The sequence below is a fragment of the Coloeus monedula genome (genome assembly GCF_965178545.1).
Source record: "Coloeus monedula genome assembly, chromosome: 8".
In the NCBI taxonomy this organism is placed as follows: Eukaryota; Metazoa; Chordata; class Aves; order Passeriformes; family Corvidae; genus Coloeus; species Coloeus monedula.
The window spans coordinates 25,423,101-25,447,039 of record NC_138788.1 but is presented as its reverse complement, the minus strand read 5'-3'; the positions used below and the strand labels follow the sequence as shown (position 1 = coordinate 25,447,039).

General features: G+C 40.8%; 1 protein-coding gene across 4 annotated transcripts in view; it reads left to right on the top strand.

The window, feature by feature from the left end:
• BTRC (beta-transducin repeat containing E3 ubiquitin protein ligase) overlaps positions 1 to 23,939 on the top strand; it is a 125,679-nt gene that overhangs the window by 85,702 nt on the left and 16,038 nt on the right. For all 4 annotated transcript variants that reach the window (XM_082285955.1, XM_082285953.1, XM_082285956.1 and 1 more), the window contains 6 exons: positions 10,767 to 10,998; positions 15,577 to 15,763; positions 19,629 to 19,725; positions 20,604 to 20,741; positions 21,220 to 21,338; positions 23,645 to 23,894. In XM_082285955.1, the coding sequence (XP_082142081.1) occupies positions 10,767 to 10,998; positions 15,577 to 15,763; positions 19,629 to 19,725; positions 20,604 to 20,741; positions 21,220 to 21,338; positions 23,645 to 23,894 (1,023 nt within the window). The remainder of the gene's footprint in view (positions 1 to 10,766; positions 10,999 to 15,576; positions 15,764 to 19,628; positions 19,726 to 20,603; positions 20,742 to 21,219; positions 21,339 to 23,644; positions 23,895 to 23,939) is intronic.

The window sequence follows — 23,939 nt, the reverse complement described above, 5'->3', positions numbered from 1 at the left end:
GTTGTTGCCATGTCTGTATTGATTTTGGGGTGGTGTCTGGGTGTCTCAGTTCGAGAAAATTCAATGTGAAATTTTTTCATAACACACGCAACTTTTTATTCTTCTTTGGAAGGCTGTGGAAACAATTAGTACTGCTGCATTTTTTCTAACTGGTGAAGTGAGACCACACCTTTACTAACGAGTCTGTTTTGTTTTCATTTTTGCATGACAGATTTGTTTGCTGATCCTTGAGGGGAAGTTTACACTCATGTGGTGTCACTTTGTGACATTGCCCTCAACGAGCACCTTTGGTGCAGAGGCTTGGTTCCCAGCATTAAGCAGTGCTTTGTCTTTGTGTGAAGTGTGTTGGGACACATCTATTTAACTGATAGACTTGTGAAATGAAGAGGAGTGACTTGCCTATGGCAGCACAGGAAGACAGTGGGAGACATAGGAGTAAAAGTGGAAAGACTTGGCTCCCATTTTCCTTTCTAATTTTTACATTGTACTGCCAGCTTTCAGTTTATCAAGAATTAATAAGTAATAACCTGTGATTGAAAAGGGCTGACACTCTTTCTGTCATGAGATGTTTCTCTGTCTTCAGCATTGTGCAGAACTCAGCAGTGTTGCACCTTTTTAGTTTTACTTAAGCGGCGTTACTCAATATTTAATGTGAAATAGAAGCACATAATTCACAACTGCAGTCAGTTGCATTGGGATGTTTGTCAGCTGAAAGGGGGGTGAGGTAGTAAGACTTTTTTATGCCATGAAAATTAAAAATTTTCAACAACTTTTTCATTTAGTTTCTTGCTACACTTCACATTGTACACACAGCTGACCTGATAATCCTTCAGCTTGTCCTAAATTACATTTTAAAATAGAGATCAGTTAATTACAGCAGTCTGAGTATTTTTAATCGGTTATAGAGGGAATTTATAATGACACTTGTTTCTCTTGAATTTCAGATAAATTAGTGGATGTGTCCTTAATTATGCATGTGACAAAAAAAGTAAATCAAGTAAAAATTACAAACAACAGTACCCAAGACTGCTTTGAGTGAGATTAGATAGTCACAGTTTAGCATCTATGGCTCTTCTATTTGGAGAGTGCTAGAGGGAGCTCTAACCCCTCTATCGAGGAGCAGGCTGTCAATGGTGCATCTCAGAGTTTGGGCTGTGGTAGGAAGCGTTGACTTCTTTTGACGTTTTAATTTTGTTTTATGGCAGGAGGTTGCATATGGTTTTTCCAGGCATAAGCCCAAATTGCTCTTCCTAGATGAGAAGATGCAAATAGTGTGTTTGTGAGTGTTCTATTATTAGATTCAGTGCAGGCTATTGTGAGCTACCTGAAAACACAGAAAACAAGTGAGAAATACCACAGAGGTGTTTAGCAAATAGTGAGTGCTAAAGTCTAATAGTCCTTTCCTTTCACAAAGGAGAAAAACTGTCACCACAGAAGACCTAATGATACTTAAAAGAGGATACATTTTAAGCTGTTGGAAGTAGAAGCTACTTTACTCAGCATGTAATAGGTTCTTAGATGTTTATCCAATTATTATAGTAGAAGTTATAGAAAGCAGTGGTGGTTGTTAGATAAATTTACAATGGGATGCATCAGTGTGTGAAGATGGAAGAAATTTCTCACATCATATGCTTCACACTGATAACATTCTTGATATGACAAGAAAGTAACTCTTAGAAATGGGATGAAAAGAAGAAAAGGAAACTTGGTTTTTATTTGTAGAAAGGGAAATGTAGGTGAACTGATGCTATTTTCATTGTTTATTAACAAACTCACTAAAAGTAACAGCAGAATCATGATTTTGAAGGAACGTTATGTGGAAAATACAGTATGTTGAAGGACCAAGTGAGGTTAGCAGTTCTGTTTTGCCACAATTTACTGGGGGATTTATATTGCTTATATGCTACGTTCAAATGCATCCGCTTTGATTGAGTCTGCTATAGGGAGAAGAATAATGGAAAGCTCCTTTCCTCCTTTAGTTTGAGATATTTTTCTGAAAGATTATTGGCAGCTAAACACTGAGCCAAGGAGGAATCCCTACTGTAACAGTCTGTGACTTGGGCTTCTGAGTTGTGCAATTTGAGTGTCAGCTGATAGGGACAAATTCAGCTGTGGAGCTGAATATGCCTTCTTGAAGTGCTGTTAGAGCTGGTCAGCTGCTGTAGCAGAGGGTACTGGTTTCTGCCTTTCTTCTGTCATGTGCTTTTACACAGCAGCAATTGGCCTAACCCAACTTAATGCAATCCCTGAAGATACAGAATTCATTGTCCTTAAGCTTGTATTTTTGGAGTCTGTTCCTCAGGTCATGAATCTTTTGCCAGGTACCCATCTTAAAATATAAAGTCAAAGAAAATTTTAAGGTAGGATGGACCTCTGGAGGTCTCCAGTTCAACTGCCTGTTCAGAGGAGGATTACTTCACAACCAGTTCATTTTGCTTGGAACCTTGTCCACTCATATTTTGAAAGTCTTCCTTTTAATGTCCAGAGCTTTGCTTGTTACAGACTGGTGCTGTTGCCCCTCTCCTGTAATTATGCACTTCTGAAAAGATTCTGTCTCTCTTTCCTCTGTAACCTCCTTTTAGGTAGTGGAAGGCTGGTGGATAGCCCCCAGTCTTCTCCAGGCCAAATACATTCATCTTCCTTAGCAATCCTAGGGATCCTCCATGGAAATCACCCCAGTTTGCCCGGAAGGTAACATTTGACTGAAAGTTTAGTAGAACAGCTCATCTCGAGGAGACAATGCTCATTAGTGAGTGTGGGGTTATTGGATGATCTTGTAGGGGTTATAGGACGCTACAAGGCAAAATCTCAAGATTTTGGCTGCAGCCCACTGACCAGCTTTCACTTAGCACTGTACAAGAATATTTAATGCATTTGTCCTCTTACAGCTGCCTCTGTGGTGACTGCTAACAGCAGTAGTATTGGTATCAGCCAGTGTGAGCTGCTGAGATTCCTCTTCTAGATCTGGCTGTACTGGTAGGAAAGAATACCATGCAGCCTTTGTCTGGCTGCTGCAGGTTGCTGCCCTCCAGGATCTGTCAGCAAAACTGCAAACCTGCTCTCAGTTAAGATGAGGTGTTTTAGCGTAGACAGTTTAAATAGCAGGTCTCTGCTAACAAGCTTATTTTGACTGAAATAGGTTAGGGAGTGCTCGTGTAGCCAACTCCTCCAGCAGATCCAAGGAGTACATTTGCAATGGGAGCAGAGCACATACATGAATCTTGTGCTTTTCCAGAGTGCTGCTGTGATTTTGTTTGTTACATCTCTCCAGTATGCCTGGAAATATGTAGTACTCCTGTAGCTGGGAAATGTTATATGATACCCAGCATGTATATGCCTGACTTCCAGTTCTGAATCTCTAACATTGCCCTGGCCAAACAGTTTGGTGTGCGTGTGCCCTCTTTGTTGTTGGTAGCAAAATGCATCTCAAAGGAAAAAACTCATGGAAAATACTACTGAGTAAGCCACCTTGGAGGGCTCGTGTTTCTCGGTGCTAAAAGCTTTACATAGGCAGAACCAGGTGATTTGAAAATCTCAATAGTGTTATGGAAAGCAGATAACAGATTTTTATGATCATTCTGTCCCTCTATTTTTGTGTTGTTCACAGTGGTATCAGTCTTCACTGTTACTTCAGCCATGGTTTGAATCACTTGAGTCCACCTACCTGTTCCTGGCTGCCTTTCTCTCTGAGTTAGGGGAGCATTCGAAGCAGGAAGGAAATCAACAGTAACACCCATAAACAGTAACTTCACTCACGCAGTAGATCATGCTTGAGTGTTTTAAAAACAGAAGCAACTGTTCCAGAAAACTATGAAACTGCTGTTTAGAGCATTGTTTACTTGTGCCTCTCCCTGACATAAATGAGCACTTTGCTGCTGCTGGCCATTACCTGATGACTTTAGTAGACTGGTTCTCCAAGTCATAATGTGCATATTCCTTCCCTCCGTTAACAGTAATAACATGTAATGGTCCCAGCAGTTCAACTCTGGTTCTGGTAGCCATGCCAAGGAAGAAAGCATTTCCTTTGGTGGTTTCTACTGAAAGAGATTTGTTGTTAATGGAGTGTCTGCTTTGAAATTTGTGTGTTATTGCTCTACAGTTAGTAAAAGGTGTGCTCTGAAATCTAGCTCTTTAAGAGGGATGGTGCCTGCCCTCCCCCCCATATGTCTAGATATGCATTTGGTCAGGGATCATAGTTTGGGAAAATAACATATGCCAGTGCTGTGCTGATGCAAGCAGATTTCTCATCAGTGCTTGTTATTTGCAAAGAAATCGTGGAGATGAGGAGGAGAGGGACTCCCAATTCACATCCATTGCTGGCATCAGAGAAATTTTATTTTGGAGGTTTTTGTCAACACTTAAAATCTAGGTGGGAGACCTATATCGAAGGAAAGTTTACAGTAAGAGCTATGAGATTCCAGACAATTAAACTTTATTAGCCTGTCTGAAACATTAAGTATTAGCTTAAAAGAATAGTTTTTTAATCTCCTCTCCCTGTTGCTGTTTACTGCGTAGCAGTGTGGGAGGGGAGCATCTTGTCCAGCAAGGTATTATTGCTGCTCTTTGTATTGCCTATGTGCAAGTGCCCATGGCTCAGTCCTGTCTCCCCGGTCCCTAGAGAGACTCTGCATGTTACTTCTCTGGTGTCTGCAGCTTTTCCTGGCCCTGAACAAACTCAGCCTTTTCCCTTTCTTCTGTGTCTGAGGTAATATCCTTAGCCAGGTGCCCTCCAGGCTGACACCACATCATAGGTACTTAGATAGTACCTCTGAAAACTATTGCCCTCGCAGGATTTCAGAAAGTGCAGCAGGTTGGGCTGCTATGTCCAGCATAATTCCAGTGATCTTTCATCTAGATATATCCTTTCTTATCAAAGCTTTTCTGCAGTGTGATTAGAAACCAGATGTGGACAAGCAGCCTAAAGCTCCAGAGAGGCAAAATTGCTAGTTCCTTGGGTGCTGTTAATTTCAGTATGTGTGTTTTGAATTTTCTCTTGAAAATAAACAGTAGAGATGCTGTGGTTTCTTTCATGGTGCTTTCTTTTTGACTCTCAGATGTGATTGATGATCATCTACTTCTGGGTTATGTTCGTTTTTCAGAATGTTTCAGTGAGCTTTGCAGCGTGGAAAGTAATTCAGTACTGAGTGAGTAAGTCCATATATGAGCTAAACCCATGGTTAACCTCACAGAGGCTGTTATGTGAGATGGAGGCGGGCAGAAGTGGGTAGATTCTAAACTGAGCTTTTAAAATAAAAGTAAATGGAGTGAGTTGTTTAATGACCTAGCATTGTAGCCTTGCTGTCAACTCAAACACTGGAAAAGCAGGTTCATCCTGCAAAGGAGAAAAATGAGGAGCTGGCTGCCCTACTCATGTCTCTCAGGTGCTATGGCTCATGAGATCGTGTTTTTTATGGTGAGACAACCCCCTCACATCCCCCAATTCTCAAAGCAAAGGAGTTCTTATATAGGAAGCTGCCAGTGAAGAGCTACAAAGGAACTTCTTTCCCCTTTGCTTAGCCTTGGCAGTCTGGGAATCAGTTCTGCAGCATTTGGTAATTACAAGCCTAAAAAAGAAGCCAGCCATAGAAATTGAACCTGTATCATCTAAATTATTGTGTAACTGCCTTTAGGCCCTGCAAACAACACCCTTTAAACTGGATTCTCAAATAACTATCTCTGCCTTTAGCATGGAGGGCTGGCATACCTCAGCTCCATTTCACCACTTTTGTTACATTGCTGTGGTTGCATAGTCATGGCACTGAGTGCTACTTCATCATGGGCAGTAGCAAGCAGTTCAATGGCCACACAAGTAATGTTGGGAAAGCCAGCTGGGCTGAGGTTCTCTGGCTAAGAGCACCTTTGCAGGCATCAAACCAAATAATCTTGTGGCTGTGCTGGTACTTTTTAATCCCTCTGCTTTTCCCACATGCTTCTTACTTGATCCAAAATTCACGAGCTTTTGCTGCTGGTGAAAGTAGTTTCGTGTTTGGATTCACAGCTGTGGGCATTTCTGATGTGGTCAATCTTGAAGAATATTCAAGATACAGAGGCAAGCACGACTTTGCTCTCATTGTGAAGTTCCTGTCTTTCCCTGCCTTCCTCAGCCCCTGGACATACACCTCCGTGGTTCCTTCCTTTGTCATTCCATTGCTTGGGTTTTTTTCCCCAGTGTCTTTTATCTTGTGAGTAAAGTTTGAACAGTACGCAGAAAGTTAACTGCCTGGAGTCTTTTAAATATAAGTAACACGCACCCAGTAATAAGCTGTCGGTTGTTTTTTTGCTGCCTGCAAAGAAACATAAACACAGCGCTCATTTCTGGCAGGTTTTTACTGTCAGAGTTTCTTCTATTATATTTATCTTACAATTTGCCAGGGGGTGAAGTTATTAAGTTTTAGCAGCAGCCATCGATCAAGTTCACAAGTTAACACGATAAAGGCTCTGTGCCGCTCCGATCCGGGAAAATGATGATCCTCACTCGGTAATTAACTAAATGAGAAAGTTAAATCTTACTTGAGAGCTGGGAGAGATGAAAGAGAGGTGTTTGTCAGTTTCTCAGTGGAAATTAGAAGCAGTTTTCTGCAATTCCCTAAGCTGCTGCTCTGTCATATTTTACATAAGCACTGGGAAAACGTCTTGTAATTAGTGCTGTCATGGAGGATTTTTTTTGCTGAAGGATGTTGGAATAATTCATTAGATTATCAAGAAAGGCTTGTGTCCTGAAATGATTAGCACAGTGAAATTTAAACCATTAACGATAACAAGTTTAGAGCTTGCTGCAGTGCAGAGGCACCCGGGGTATGTCTGTGCCTATTTCAATCATTTCTTATAATTAAACATTATGTCCTCTTTTTTCCGCCCCTTCACTAAGACCCATCCAAAATTCCTGTTAAGGTGGCTCTGTCTAGATCAGTGACTTAACCACAATGGGCACTGCAAGCAATTGGAGGTGAAATGCTGCAGTTGCAGAGAAGCAGTAAAGGACATTTGTCTGTGTCAGAGCCTGTGGTCCCAATGAGTCCGGGAAGGAGGGAAGAAGCCCATTATGGCCTCTTGGTACTGGAATGTGGAAGAGAAGACCTTTCCTTTTATCTGGGGAGAAATTGAAATTTGCAGTGGTGGTCTAAGCTCTCAGAAGCTTAGACATCTGCATGCTGAAGCTTTCAGAGCTTCAGCATGCAGATGTCTTGAAGGTTGAGAAGATCCCAAACCTAGCTGGGATCATTTAAGCCATTCTTAATATTCTAGGAGATAGTTTATCTTTGACTTTAAGAGATGTCTTCTTGCATTGAGGAACGCGAAACTTGAATTCATCTACTCTGTGAAAGGTGCCTGAACAAAGTCCTCTGCAATGACTAGAGGATGTAATTGAAAAAAAAATATAAAAGTTGTGACCACTCATATTGATGGGTAAACACTATTGCTGTACTACAGTCAGAGGAGTTGCTTGGTTTTGGTTTTTTTCTGTGCTTTAGGAGGCTCCTTGGTCCCCTGTGCTGAACAAAACCAAAAGTAACCTTGTTTGTCATACGTGGATTACAGCTGTGATAGACCATAGCTATTTTGTTTTATATGCAAAGCAGTAGATTTATCCAGTCTTTATTTATCTGTAGTGAAATATTGCACCTTCCTACAAGCAAGCCATTATTTAGATTAAAGTCTTTTCATATATTAGTCCTCTTCTACTTCACTGGGCGTACAAATGTGCTTTGTGTTAAATGTAGCCATTTGGAGAAATGGTCTTGTAATTACGGGCTGCAGTGGAGCATGGTACGTAGATCCCTGAGCTAGTACCAACCTGAGGCACTCAATCCCCTGGGTTTCCTGGCACAGCTTATGAGATCAGGCTCAGCATCGTCGGAGGACACCTCTGCCATTCCTGCAGATGAGTCATGGTGCCCAGAGCCAGCTGGGGCACCTCTCAGCCCTCACATACAGGGCTTTGTGAAAAGGGAGTCGGTAAAGCTTCAGCTGTTCCAGCTTAGTAGTTTGCTCTGTTATGCCCAAATTTCCTCCCAGATGATAAACTACCAGAGCTTATTCTTCTTTGCCACTTTTGGAAGTGAAACTTATAAAAAATTGGATTGTTCACAGTGCATTTGGATGGATATTTACCCTAGCAGTATGGATCGCATGTGGAACAGGTATTTCTTTTTCAGGTGAGGCCTGGTTAGTGTATCAAGAGAGGGAAGAGGATGTAGGCAATTTAATAATACAGATGCTTGATGATGTTTTGTCAATGGTTTTTTTTTTCCTAATAGGCCTTTTTCCCTGAACTGCCAGTGGATTTTCAGGAATCTTCAAATTCTGGAATTTTTGTTCTAAACTGTAGTTTGAGTGATTTGGGAGCCCTGACAGTTTACCTGTCTCTACTGTGCAGAACTGGTGTGTTCATGGCATGTCCTGTCCTCTTGTCCCCCTGTTTGCACAAACCATTGGATCTACTGGGCACACCTCTGGGCTTATGCTCACTTCTTTTGGTGGGAAATCAGAACAGGAAAGGGTGCAAGCCAGGTCTCAAGATGACGTTGTAAGAATGCAGCTGAAGTATGAACCTAAAAAAATATGGTGTTCCCATGTTCACTAATTAGGGCATAAACATTGTAGCATGCTTTTCTTAGCAGAACCACTTTATAAATCTGGAGTTTCACTTCCAGAGCTGTTAAAAAGGCTGGTCAATGGACTCTTTATTTTGCTCATTATTCCTATCCAAGAAGGCTGTGTTCAGGCAGAATTAATTGTTTTGTCCCATCTGAACCATCTATTTGTACACACAAAAACAACACTTGTATTTGCAGATGTTGCAACTTCTGTTTGATACCACAAACCAATGTTTTAGAAGTAATTGGGGAGCTGAAGACTGCTGGATGAAGGGTGTTCAGAAGGCAAGGAAAGGCTAGAACATGGTGCCACCCTGTGAAAGGAGCTGCACCTTTGTGGCCTTTGCACATCAGCTGTATACTCCTCTCAGGCTCAGTGTATTAGGCAGACTTCACGGTCTCTCAAATTAAAAGACAGATGTATAGGTTTTTAAAAAATGCTTTGTAGAGACAGCCTGTTTTGCAAGATGCACAGCAAACAAAATGAGAAATTAAATGAGATCAAGCTTGTAGGTTACACATCTCCCCATTGTCTTAATCCAGCATTTTTACTGGGATGCCTGTTTTGCAGGCAGTTTAACTGCAGCAACACACTGCCACACACAGCCACAGCCACACATTCACACGGAGGAGCAGGAGTAAAGTTGAAAACATTGATCTGCAGAATGGAGCACTGATGGTGCTCTCAAAGAAACTTAAGTCAAACTATAATCCAGAAATAGAAAAAGCTGCTTGTTAAAAATGACAGCTGTTTACTGTCTTTTTCTACCAAAGGAAGATCCAGCTCTGCTAGAAATGTTGAAAAGAGTATTTAGGTGCATTATCTCTAAGAAAATGAAATGTATATGGTGATCAGTTGAGTATTTTCAAATTACGGGGTTTTTGGTGTTCCAAAGTCAGGATAGCTGTTGGGATTGGGAGGTATTGAAGTTCAGGAGTTATTTACTCCCAAGAAATGAGAAACTTCTTCATTCCAAATCTACTACTGGTAACTAAATTTTGTGGTCTCTAAGTAGCCTGCTGTTTTGGCACTTGCTGAAAAGAGGCTTTTTTGTTGTTTTTCCTTTTTCCTGTAAAATCAGTTAATCCTTGCATTTCTTTTAGTTCACTAGATATCTTTGCTGAGAGATGTAGGGGCTCATTTTTTTACCTTAAAATTAATAAGGTCCCCTGGTGAGGTTGATGCTTGGAATTATCATCATAGAACAGAAATACGGCATCCCTACATCAGTGTTTTATGTGTTCTTATATCTGCGATTTATTTTTAATTATTTGATAATTAACAAAGAACCTCTTAATTTATTTTGTCAGTAAAAATGATGTAATAATATTGACTGTTATTATAATGCTGTCTGGTGCTAAACTGTTGCAGTGAAAGAGAAAATCACATGTTTTCAGCATGAAATAGGAACTATTTGACCAATATAAGAAAAAATCATTTCCCAGCAAACAGTTAATCTTACTTGGACAAAGAATACCCTTGAAATGCAAAATGTGCACTTTTCTTCCAGTTAAATCATTTAGAAAACAGAATTTATATCTTACTATCAAGTAGTAAATTGAAATGTCAGTGTTCTGTTTTGTCCCTGAGACTCTTCTTTGAGCTGACTCCTTCTGACAAGATATTAACAGTGCTCAGAAAGTTGAAAATATTTTATTCTGTGAAAGAAGCATTTGCCAAATGTCAGGGTGTATTTTAGCTTGCTTTGCTCTCAAGGTATAATTCAATCTTTTTCATCCATTTCACGCATTCCCTATTAATTTTAGCAGCAATCCATTCTTTAGGAAAAAAACCAACAGAGTACAGGTGCATTGCTGTTGGTGCATTGAAGTAACTGGTATACGTACGTTAGGAATCCAAATGCGTTTTACTGTCTACATGTTAATTAAAGTTGTGTTTATGTTAAACTGCTACTGAAGGTTTTCCATCTGACCAGAGCCCTTTGTGTGCAGCTCTGGCACGAGCCAGTGGGTTGTCCTGCAGGGGCCTCGGCTCGCAGTGGCTGCACTCAGGCTGGCAGCACCAGCCAGGATACGTGGTCTCAGACAACTTTCATGTGTCAGAGTGCTTTTTGCCTTCTACTGTCTGCCTCCTAAAAGAAATGTACAACTGCTTGTGTTTCTTCTTGTATGTGTCATTTGGGTTGTTCCTCTCCTTCCTGTTTACAGACAAAACTTGCCAATGGCACTTCCAGTATGATTGTGCCCAAGCAAAGAAAACTGTCTGCAAGCTATGAGAAGGAGAAGGAGCTTTGCGTCAAGTACTTTGAACAGTGGTCCGAGTCCGACCAGGTGGAGTTTGTGGAGCACCTCATCTCCCAGATGTGTCACTACCAGCACGGACACATAAACTCATACCTCAAACCCATGTTACAGCGGGACTTCATCACTGCACTGCCAGGTATTTCTGCAGGCAGAGGGAGCTTGCTCCCTGTCTTTCAAAAAACTATTCCATCTCACCCTGCCCTGCTGGAGAGGTCTCTTGTAGGGTCAGTTTGCAAAACAGATAATAGCTTTTGAATGAAAAGTTCTATACCAATATGAAATGTAATATTTTAATTTGTATTTTAATTTGTATTCCTGCTGTGTCTCAAGGCATGATCTAACACCATCATGGTTTGTCTAGGGGTAAATGATAGCTAATCTGTGTATTGTAAGAGTAGTTATCCCAAGCCACAGGGCAAGTAGTTGTACTCTTAATGCCCACAACAATGCATGAGTAACGAAAATTTTTTAAATTAAAACTACTACTCTTTCTGGTTGCTCAGCTGAGGTTTTCCCTTTTCTTATTTAGATATTTGTCTCTCTTTTCTACTGAAATAGAAAGCAGAAAGCAGCCATTGCTTTGATTATCTGTTTATCACTAATAGAAAATGGAGGGCATAAGAGCAAAAGATGGAAGTGTTCTGTTTTTTACACCTTTGTAGTGTTTTCCATTGAAAATATTATCCCAGCTGTTCTCAGATGTGGCATTGGGCAGATCTCACAGAATGCACACATAAACTAGTGTACATACAGTTTTTTATTGTCCCTGTCTTATAGATGGGAAAACTAAGGTGGTGGGAGATCAGGTATATACAGCAATAGAGTTTCAAAACCAAACAGAAATTCCTGGCTCTTTGGCCATATTTTTTCAGACCATTAGATCATACCTCTGTAGACAGATACATAGATAGTTAATAGATTAGCATTCCCATGCCATAGTTTCTTAGTTTGAGAGGGACCTGAGCAAGAAGTGGTACAGGTGTTGTCTCTAAACATCTAGTTGAAGAGAGGTGCTTCTTGCCAAAAGCTTATTCTGTGAATACCTTCAGAGAACTGCTGAACCCTTGGCAATTTGATCAGTCCAGTCATTTGATCATTCTTCAGAAGGGAGTTCTCCACATGAAATATAAGTTCTGGCCTTAAAAGATGGGAAAAAGTATGTTTAACTGTGAATTGTGTAAAGCATAAAGGCACTACAGGAGGTTTGCTATGAAGTTAAATAGGTAGACTCATTGGATTTTAAGCTCATTGTGCCCAGTAATCAAATGGCTGTTGTAGCATTAAAAAAAAATCTTAGTTATGCTAAGTACCTGCTTTATGTTAGTTTTTAGTAGTCCAATGGCAATAATCTCATGTACTTAGAGCAGCATTATAACTTGTGGAGCTGCTCTGTTTCAGAAAAATAGGAAGTGTTTGGAAACTGCATTGCTTTCCCCACTTTTAAAGAGGAAGTATACATGTAGTTACATACACATTTTTTCCAGGTCTTTCTCCACAGAACCCCATGAAAGCAAGCCAGCACATCTCACTGCACTTGGTTAATTTCTTTCTACAGGGTTTTTTCTGGGAATTTTGGGCAGATGCTATAAATACTTCTAGAGACATTCCAAATTTCCTAGCCAAACCATATTTGTTACTGGTCTATTCACAGTTGCCCAGGTAGCAGCTGATTTTACTCTATCAGAATGCAGAATAAATAGGAATCAAGCAGCTAATATGTATTTTAATAGTTGGGGGAAATGTGTGCATAAATAATGTATGTACATCAATTTGCATATTTGCAAAGTGCAAATGTCCTACTGGATATAGCTCTAAGGGAGAAAATTAATGGCAAGGAATTACACTGGCACAGACTCCACAGTCTGTGCAGGATGTCCTGAGTATAAGCAGGTTCTAATGAGGGGAATGGGAAGGGAGGAAGGTAAGAAACTGCCTAGGAAAGAGTGACAAACCTAAAATTCTAAATAAAGTCATATAATGAAAAAAAAACCCCTAAACTCTGTAAGTATTTTTTAGCTTTCTGAAATTCTCAAGTGTTCAGTACCCTGGTTTCATTTTTACTACTTCATTCTCTCCTGCTCTCCCCCTTGAGTGAATAAAACAATAAAGCTACTTCAAAATCATGAGGTATCTTATCTCTGTCCTCCTAGCATGGTCCCAAAGAATGACCAGAATTAAAGGTAGTTTTAGATCATGGGCATGTTTTACTAACATGGAGTAAAGTTGCCTCAGATTATTTTCCCAGTGCTTTGAACAGAATTAAGGTTGTTTGAAAAATACAGCTTAACTGTGTACTTAACAAAGTTTGTTCCGTTTCTGAAAAATACGGCTTCTGCTTAGCATTTTCAAGCTGTTTAACATCTTTTATGAGGAAAGTAATTTTGATAAGGATTTCGTGTGTGAAATAACTGAAACATTCTTGTTGGTTTGTAGGGCTGAAGAGCTAATTGTGTTTCACATCCATGTGGCAAAAACTTCTGTAAGCAGAGTTTTCCCTTTTTAAGGAAGCAGTGCTTTGTTAGATACATGCCTCAGTGAGTTGTGCTGTTCCTAAGAAACAAAATAATAAAATTGAGTTTGCAACCAGGCCAAAATAGCTCTGCCCATCCACTTGTCATAAATGTGAGGAGGAGAGGCCAGAACATTAGTATTCCTTCTCTGCAAAGGGTCTACTATCAATGAAGAAGGATGATTTAAGGACATGGCAGTAGTTACAGCACCCTGCAGCTAAGATCTGAAGTGCAACTCCTGATGAAACAGGAAAGGCACATGGGTGAAGAGTACTGTGCCCAGGTGGTGCAGTGTAGCCCTGCTTCCTAAAGCCACCAGTTGTTCCCCATATAAAAAATGAATTCCTCCTGTGACACTGCTGACTTAAAGCCACCTGTAAGGTTGCTATGCAGGCAGGCATTTGTAAGTGTCTGGTGGCTCTGCAGAAGTCTGTGAGCCCACTGGAAGCAACACAGACTGGGAAATCTGCCATTTCCACCCAAAGCTGCAGGAACAGGGCAACAGGATGTCCCTCACTACCCTGCCAGTTGTGGAGTTCCTGCAAATTCCAGTTCACATTCACTAAAACATTGTCTCCCTCTTTCTGCAGTTTGCTGTGGAGTCAATCTAAATTTACAAACACTTTCTTTTTTTTTAAATAGTGGTTGTACATGTCTTTTCAGATTAAATACGTAATAAAGGTTGATGACGCTTTTATTTTGCAGGCTGACATCTAATTTTACATCTATAAAGATAAGAAATGTCAGACCTCTTTCTCTACTCTCTGGTTGTGCCCGGTATCATTCACATGCTTTTTCAACATAAAGATTGAAGCATAAAATGCTGAGCAGAATGTCTTACCCAAAGTGTATTCTAAGTTGAGCAAATTTGAAAGCAGCAGGAGGAGGCATGCTGAATTGTCTCATTTTCATGCAGTGGGAGATAGTTTTGAAATCTTTTCATTAAGGAAGAAAAAGGTTGGGCCATTTGTGTGTCATGAACTCCAATCCAAGTCAGCTGGTTGCATCCAGTTTGGGTTTGCAGAAGTACAGATGTGTGACTGTAAAAATGCACTTACTGCCTTTTCTTTCCCTCTCACAAGCTGGGCCTGGTATTTGAGGCTGCTGTTTTAAAAGCAAGAAAACATGTATTTAACTTTGTCCCAGTTGTGAACCAGAGGGCAGATGCATGTAATACCTATCTGCCATGCTTCCTTTTTGGTTGGACTGAACGTTATGCCTGAGGGATGATGTGGTCTAAACTTTCACAAAGCATCTGAAATTTAACCTGTGAAGTGAGATAATCTCTTGGTGGTGTGTCTCACTCGTGAATTAAACAGCCTTCAAGAGAAGCTGTATTTGCACAACTTCTCATTTTAAAGGCATCTTGTTTTCCTGAAGCCTTGCTGGTGATTAAATTTGAGTTGGTAAGGGCATATTTTTACTGACTACATCCATCCAGTTAAGGAACATAGCATAACCTTCCCTGCCCCCAGCTACGTAGACATTACATTGAGCTGTTTGGTGCTAACCAGGCAATTGCTTTACATTTCACTCCAGCCATGTTGAAGTAAAGCCAGTCCTGGTATTCATACCAGGAAATGATATTATTTTGGTTCATATTTTTCCTTCACCCACTAAAATAAATAAAACTAGCAAACCTGCTTCACTTTCTCTTTACATAGCTTCTCCTTTCCTCTTGACATCCCTGTGCATCTGCATATCCTTCCCTCCCCCTGTCTAAAGGTACCACTACCCTTCAGGGCACACATTGGGAATATATATTTTTTTTCTTCATTACATTTAAAAGCTACTGCTTTAGCAAAAACAGCTTTTGAGCTGTTGCAACATGAGAACAGCTGTAGCAGTGAAATGAGAAATGGTCCTAATATAGAGAGATTTTGGGGGCCGCGTTGCTGAGTTGGAAATGCCATCCATAGAATATCCCCCTAGTGCTAAAACCCATTGAAATAGATTGGAATGACTTCTTGGATTCTTTATTATTTTTAATGACTTGTTGTGCTATATCCAAAGGAAGTTGGAGAACACTGCTCACTCCTGAACTTAGCCTCAAATGCTCTTCTGTGCATTTGGTCCAGCTGCACATGCAGAAGAAGAGTTGGGAGAGTGTATCTTTGTACTAGTAGGGGGAGTTGTTTAAAACTCTTTGTCTGTCCAGCAAATAATCTTCTTCTGTTGTTGTTGTTGTTATTGTTCTCCCCCAGCTCGGGGATTGGATCACATTGCTGAGAACATTCTGTCATACCTGGATGCCAAATCTTTGTGTGCTGCTGAGCTGGTGTGCAAGGAGTGGTACCGGGTGACGTCAGATGGGATGCTGTGGAAGAAGCTCATTGAGAGAATGGTCAGGACAGACTCCCTGTGGAGGGGTTTGTCAGAGAGGAGAGGATGGTAAGGAAACTGAATCTTCACCTCTTTCGTCCCCATTCAGGACAGTAGGGGTTGTGTGTTTCAAACCATATTTGAAGAGGGTTATTCACTACATTGAAACATTATGTTGGTTCCAAATGACAGTTGCTTACATCAAAAATCAGGGTTTGGGGAGTTAGGGTATCATTTGGCAATGTGGGGGATTTTTTCCTCACCTTCCTCATCTGATCATGCTCTTACCCCACTGTGAGAAGTGAGGTATACAAACTGAGATTTTTACACCCAGCTGTCATTCAGTTCAAATTAAGAAGCTGTGTGTGCCTCAGGGGAACCCTAAACCGGTCAGCAGTTCAGAGCAGAAGAGCTTTTTCAGGAGTGGCAGTGGGGCAGCATGTGCTATGAATTAGTTCTTTCCTGATAGGTCTGTTTGTTTTCCTCAGCAGATTTTCACTGTTAGATATCTGTTTAATTTTCAAACTGGAAGCTGAGGGTAGGTACCACGGAGAATAGGGGACTTTAGAAATGCAGATAGATTAGTTAATAATCATCTGGAATAGCCTTACTACAAATGTAGGTCTCACTCAAGTTTGAATCTGCTCTGCTAACATTTCATTAGAACTTTCCCTCTCAGGGGTACACCCTTTAATACATAATTTTTTTTTCCAAGGGTGTCCCTAGGATGTTGGCAGAAGGGAAACTGGGTATGAATATTTCATAAACAAGATAAAAGTGACAGCTTAGGCATTTTGGTTGCTATTAAAAAGAAGAAGATACAGAGTTGCAAACAAAGACTCCTGGTTTATGGTTAATTTTGTTATACTGTTTGTCTTAGTAAGTAAAGGCAAGTAAATCAGGATTATGAGACATTCTTTAAAAATAAATACTGTTTTGATCTGCTTCCAATAGTGCAATGTTTCTAAAGAGTGTAAAATAAACACAAGCATGGCAGTGGTAACTTCTACATTTTTTTTTGTGCCTTATTCTCTCTAGGACTTCCATTTTTTCTCCCTATTTTTGAGGTCACAGTAAGTCCTAAGAAGAGCTTGAGAGGTCATTTAGTCCCTTTTGTTTCCCATAGGCAGAGACAGGTTTTTCTTAACTCATCCCAAATGTTTGTGTTAGCTTGTTCTTAAAATCCTCTACTGATTGAGATGCCTGGAAAAGGAATTCCACAGTTTCACTTTTTTACTCTTTCTAACTTCAGTGTTTGAAAGGTTTTCTTGATATCTAGGCTGTCTTCCTAGCTACACTTTGATTTGTTACATTTAACCTGCATAGGTAAGCAGGACAGTTTCTCATTCTCCTTTTTGCAGTAATCTTTTCTGTGTTGGAAGATGACCATGTTTCCTATGTTTTGGCTGCACTAGCCAACCATAATGGTGTACTGTCTTGTCTTCTTACTATTTTTGGTTTTCTCTGTTTAGACCCTTCCCAATTACTCTACTCATTCTTGGAGTATGGTGTAATCAGCTGAGTGTCTTCTGCCAAGGCATCACTGGTGTTTTCTCCCTCCACACTTTAGAAATAACATTAGCACCAAAAACTAGTTATACAGACATATGACTTTTCTAAAAGACAGGTGCAAAATTTTGCTTCTGATGTCAAGGACAGTCAGCCTGTTACTGCACCTCCTCTTCAGGTTTGTCCTCACATGGGGCACCATTTGTTGAGCTTTTGATAGGATACCCTTCCTTCTTGGACCAGGGTAAATGAGCAGAGGAGGCTGCTGTTCTGCTAAGTTCTTTATTTCATAGTCTCATAGCTTTCTTGAAGGCAGAGTTCAGGAGGGTTACATGATAAAGCCAAGCAGTAACAGCAAACAGCAGGCAGAAAACAGCTTCTTCTTCTAGTTCTAGTTTCTCTATAATTTTTTTCTTACAGAAATGTGTTTCTTATGGAAGTGTGCTGGAATTTGCTTTGACACAACAAGAGCATGTTGTGCCCAAGTCTTTCAGATTGCCCTCTGGTTAACTCTGTGATGAACAGGCAGAACTGTGTGGTTAAGAGATGCAGACAGGAAATACCCAATGCAATTGCATCTCTGCAATATAGAGCATTATAGCTTGTAATCAGTGCTAGCTCTGCACATGGCACAAGGAGATGACTAACTGGACAGTTCAGAATGATGGGTGACTGGTGCTCCTCAATTTGCACATGAGCTGTCTGATTTCAGCATTTGCAGCTTGTACTTTACAACAGAACTCCCCCCGTTCTGCAGCTTGGCAGCCTTCACTGGCAGATTGTCAGGGAACAGTAAGGGTTACACAGATTTAGAGAAATATAAAGCAGAAGCCCAAAATCTGGGCATGCTTGTGTCCATCTGATTGAATTGGCTGGCCATCAAAACCTGCAAACAATAGTTCCTTTTATCCCAGAGCCACAGCACAACGACTACTGGGATGCCATGGAAATTCCAAGCAATCCTTCAGCTGAACAGTAAACAAGTAAATCTACATGCAGCAGGGCAGGACTTATAGGTAGCAACCAGGCTTTGTGTTAGATTAGCTAGTAAAGTTAGAAAGAATAAATAGGTTTTTAGTCACATAGCCTTGTACACAGGTTTTTGTAGACCTGCCCCAAGTTTTCCAGGATGTCTCTGAGGTATTCTGTTATCTCCAAAGAGGTTTTCATCTTCCTTGGCCAATAATATTAATTTTCATTAATGCACTTTCAGGCTGGATCACAGTAAATAGGCATCTGTCTAGTTAGTGGTTTGTCTGCATCCATGTGTGCCATCTTCACATGTGTTTGTTCCCATATGTGTGTCTGCTGGTCATTGTATTTGAAGAATCAGGTGACTGCTCTGTTCAAAGACAAAAGCACCTTTCTCTCGAGTTGTACTTAGAATACTTGATTTTAAAAAGTATCAAAAGTTCTTTTCCTGAGCATTTGTCATTTTGTTTGTCCAGTCCTGTAGTTTGGTACTGCCTTACAGCCTAAAGATTTTGGTTCACTGTTGTGATCTCCCTGTTCAAGTGCATCAGGGCAGCTAATGTACAGTCTCTGAAATGAGTTTCAAGGTATACTGTATGGAAAGGACAAGAACAAAGTGCACAAGGAAGTATTGAACAATTAATTATGCTGTAATGGAGCAAGAGAGGGAGAAGTGGAGAGCTGGCCCGGTGTAAACTCTGTGCCTCTGATGCCAGGATTACACTCGGAGGCATTTGTGCCTCTCTCCATTTTGTGAGGCATGTTGCCAGGCAGAGCAGCAGTTAGTACGCCCATGGTGGGGTTTACTAGCTTCCACACCGTGTTTGGTGGCTTCTTAACTTCAGGATGAGGAATTAAAGTTTTTTACACAGCAGGCAGTGATTGCCGTTTACAGATTTTTTTGGTAACAAAACTCTAGCTTGGGATATGAGTATTCCAAATCAGTGTTGAAATGAGGGAGGCACCACAGATGAGGTGTTGCTTACCAAAACAGAGTAGTAGCAGTAAAATGTCCATGTACCCAAACTGATACTGTTCCTGCTAATGCAGATAAAAGCTAGCCTTGAATGCCTAGTGAATTTGAGGGTTTCTTGGCTTCTTTCATTTACTTTGCATGCTTTCTTTTAAAGGTGACCTCTGATAATGTGTGTGAATATTGCAGGTATGAACCACTGTCAACCCTTACTGAGCTGAATGGGCTCATGTCCATAACAGAGAATTTATTTCCCTTCCCCGAGTTATTTGACACAGATTTTTCTTGGGTATTTCAGTGTTAAAATGCAACACTGACGTGTTGCAGGGCGAACAAACAAGGAACCATCCCATCCTAATAAATTAAGTTTGACTGTGAATCTGTCAGCAGTGGTTACCCATTTGTAAAATGCCAGGAGGACCTTTCTCCAAAATGCTGAAACATGATTTGTGTTCAATGGAAATGTTCTTTGTCTTCCAGGGGGCAATATCTGTTTAAAAATAAACCTCCTGATGGAACTGCGCCACCCAACTCCTTCTACAGAGCACTTTACCCCAAAATTATACAGGACATAGAGGTAGGAAACAGCTGCCAGATGTGGTGGTGTTTCACTGTTGGTTTTTTAGTTTTGTTTTCTTCAAATGTTCCTGATTTATTCATGATGCTGAAGTTCTGGGGATATTAGATTACAGTGTAGTATTTCATTAAATCTGACATGTCTGTGTTTATCTGGAGTTTGTAGATCTGGGATAGTTACATAAGATCCTGCTGCTCCTTTAGACAGAGGATGAGTTGGATTGTTCAGTGAGCTGTTTGCAGGTGGAGTCTCCACACTTTGCACATCCGATATCACAGCGTCACTGCAACATCTTGGTTTTCTCTGTTCCGCAGTACTTTGCTCCTCCCAGTGCAATGAGACCTAAATGTTACAGGAAGATATCAAGAACTGAGGCAGGAAGAAAGTGCATTCCTAAAGTCTGCAATCCTAAGACTCAGGAAAACAGGAAGCAGCTGAGCACGTTTTCCTTGCATTTAGTGTGAGCAAAATGGCATGTTCTGGTTGTTTCCTAAAGGCAGAAGCAGTGCTCAGGCACTGTTGTGACAAGTTTGTGCAAGCACTTAGAGCTCAACTGAGACTTTCTCTTCAGTTGTTTAGCTGTCGAGTCACAGGGGGTTAAAGGTTGGAGATAGAAAAGAGCTTTTAGGTTACTTCTTCCTCACCATTCTCAACAGCACAGTCTAGTTTAGCCAAAATATGTTTTCCAAGCATTTATCTGTTTAATTGGATTTATTACATGTATTCTAGAAAGCAGGTATGTCACTGTATGGGCCTGATTGCAGGAAAAAGCATGAAGAAAAGTGTCTGCTGCCTTCTCAACCAAACAGAAAAAAAGGAAGATAGTTCCATGCTTTTTTTTTCCCCTATGTCTCATTTGTCTCCTGTCTCTCCTCAAGACAATAGAATCGAATTGGCGGTGTGGAAGGCACAGTTTACAGAGGATCCACTGCCGAAGCGAGACAAGCAAAGGGGTTTATTGTTTACAGTATGATGATCAGAAGATAGTAAGCGGTCTACGAGACAATACTATTAAGGTGAGAATGCTCCATCATGGCATACTAATGGCTTGGAGTGCCTATGCCATAAATAATACTGTCCTAATTTCAGTGACACCTACCCAGTCTCTTGTTGGTAATCTCGCCTTCTCCTTCCCCTTCCCCCATCTCCCACCAGCACGGCAGCTACGCCTCTTTTATCCGGCTAGAGAGACCCTGTTTTCAGACAGACAAGCTTTGCTACCAGAGTTTCTGTCCGGCAGTAATTACAGGCTGTGTAATTACTGGGCCCTATACCCTAATGAGATGGGTAAAACCAATATTCACAGTAAAGCCAGTAACAGCAAAGCTGTCAATGTATTGCACCAAAGAGCCTGTAGAAGATCAGGTGCCACTAAAGGTGTTCTAAGTGCCCTGCGGATGATGTGTTGTAGTGAAAAACAGTCTAGTCAAACTAGTAAGTGCTGAAAGATTAGAACTTTACTAACTGTCTGGTTTTGAATATTTGCTCTCTTAGATCTGGGATAAGAATACATTGGAGTGCAAGCGAATTCTCACCGGACACACAGGTTCTGTCCTGTGCCTCCAGTATGATGAACGGGTGATCATTACTGGATCTTCAGACTCAACAGTCAGGTGTGTGCTTATGATTTGGACCTTTCTGTTTGCCTCTAAGATTTTAGCTTTGCAAGCTGCTGAAATGATCTCTTCTTAAATGTGTGCTGTTTAAGCAGTTCTGTGAAGTAGTTCAGCGTATTTGTCCTTGTTTATCAGATGTCCATGCAAATCGCTGTCAAGGAGAAATGAGAATCTAAGCCAAGGCCAGTCAAGGTCAAGATGACTTAGGAAGGCCATCTGGCATTTCACCAAGGTTTTGCATGTTTTGGCACTCCCTGAGAATGTTATAAATTCTCCTTGAGAATAACTTTTTAAGAGTTGAAATTTTCAAAGCAAGTTTGAAGGTTTAGTTATTCATTGTCACTTAATTTTAACAAAATATGTATGACTAGCTCTCCCATGACTTTAAATTAAATTTCAGCATGATGTTTCTTTTCATTCAGTCTTTCTAACCTTTCTTTCCTTCAAGTCTCCAGCAAAAGGCTGGACACCTCAAGGTAGCACTTGTGGTGCATGCTGTGCAGTTGTGAAGTCCACTTGTCATACTAGAGGATACCAGAGAGTGTAAGACCCATACTATAAATACAGGCACATATGGGTTAATGAATTGCAATATGAACTTGGATGTGAAGGGGCAGGTCTGAGTTCTCCATGTTGTTGTATACTCCCTCCTTGTCAGAGTACAAGCAATGCTCATGCAGTGAGGTTAGACACCAAAAAGCTGCATTGGTGGCCTTTTCTGGAACTATTAGCATGCATTCCTGTGGCTGCAAGCTCCTCTGTGCTTATGTGTAAACTACTACTGTAGCTAATCACTATTAAATTGAATTCCTGACATGTGATGCATGCAGTCTTGCAGTTCTGCTAGGTTTTGGGGTTCTGTCATTAGTAGGAATCCAGAATTTTGGCAACACCTCCTGCCTGGAGGTGGTGTGGGAACTGCACTGGGCAAAAGATCGCAAAAGGAGAAGCTGATGTCTGTAACAAGCACTGTCATTTTCTGTATCAGGCCAGGCAGGCCAAATTGCAGACTGGCTACTTGCCCAGGAATACTTTGTCTCCCACTGTATCTATAAATGTTTGTGCAGACCCCAGAGGCACATAGGATGCATCACTTTTATCCTTGGGTCTCCTCAGGAAGAGAGGCTTCATCCAATAGACAGTACAGATGGGCTCTTAATGCTTCTGAGATCTCAGGGATGCACTTGTCCAAAGAAGTCAGTGGGTCTCCAGCTCCTGTTCAGTTTGGCAACCCTGTCTGCAAACTGTTTGTATGTTAATGGCTCAGGTCTTCAGTTCTTTCTCCTTTGCATTTTCTAATTGGAACGCAGTTTTCTTTCTCATTTAGAGTCCATAAGTTGATGCACTTCAGTTTCCATAAGTTAGAAAATAAGACATTAGAAGTCTTTCTCACATCTTGCCTTTTCTTACTGCTTGCCTTATTGGCAGCGGAAGGTTTTAACTTCTGCAGTGTCTGATGTGTCTGATGATACAGCTATTTTCTGCTTTCATATAGTGTATCTGGGATACAGGTGTGATAGTGCCAAAAGAAATCTCTTTATGGAGGGCAAAAGAAATTTGCCAACAGAATAGCCCAAAAGAAATATTTTTAAGGCTTAAAATCTTCATTTCAAGTGCTAGAAGTTCTGTATGAAGCTTCTGTCTAGCGTGCATCTTAAATTATCTTTCAGTTGAAACAGTTGGTTCCAATAACATTAAATTGACATAAATGCTATGTCTTAATTTGGGTATTCAGCACATTCCTGGAATGTAGCTGTGTACCAGATGCACCGCAGGGTAAATGCAAATCATGGTGCAACTTGTGGCAATTACTTGTATTTGTTTGAAAAGAATTGTCTTGTCTTCTGCTTCTGTATAAACTGGCACTTGAGCTGATAGTCCTGTGAGATAGGTCAAAAATTAAGCCTGTCAGGGAACTTACTTCTCCACATTGACTGGAAATTAAGTGTATAATAGGCTGGCACAACCAGGAAACACCAGTTTTTAAGGCCATCAGTCTTCTAACTTTCCTCAGCACTAAATTCCTTTAATTAAAGAATGCTTTTTTCCTGGGTGCGTTATTTTTATGGTGTTAACTGCATTGCGGAGTTTTTGGCTGCTGGACTGTCTCAATGTACACATAATCAACAGATTTATCTAATACATTTTTTAATGAACTATTTAATAGATGTAGATATAACTTGTGGTGTTTGCTTCTCTAATACCACTAGAGAGTCAATTACCTCTCCCTCTCTCGCTCTGCAGAAAATGCACTGTGCAGGTTTTTAACTCTCTTCTCTCTGGTTTGAAATCTGAACCTGCAGAGTGTGGGACGTGAACGCAGGCGAGATGCTGAATACACTGATCCACCACTGCGAAGCCGTGCTGCACCTCCGCTTCAACAACGGCATGATGGTGACGTGTTCCAAAGACCGCTCCATCGCCGTGTGGGACATGGCTTCCCCGACAGACATCACCCTGAGGAGGGTGCTCGTGGGGCACCGAGCTGCCGTCAACGTAGTGGACTTTGATGACAAGTACATTGTATCAGCATCAGGTGACAGAACTATAAAGGTGAGGTGTTTCGGAGGCTTTCTGTTTGTAGCACTGGGGTATTTA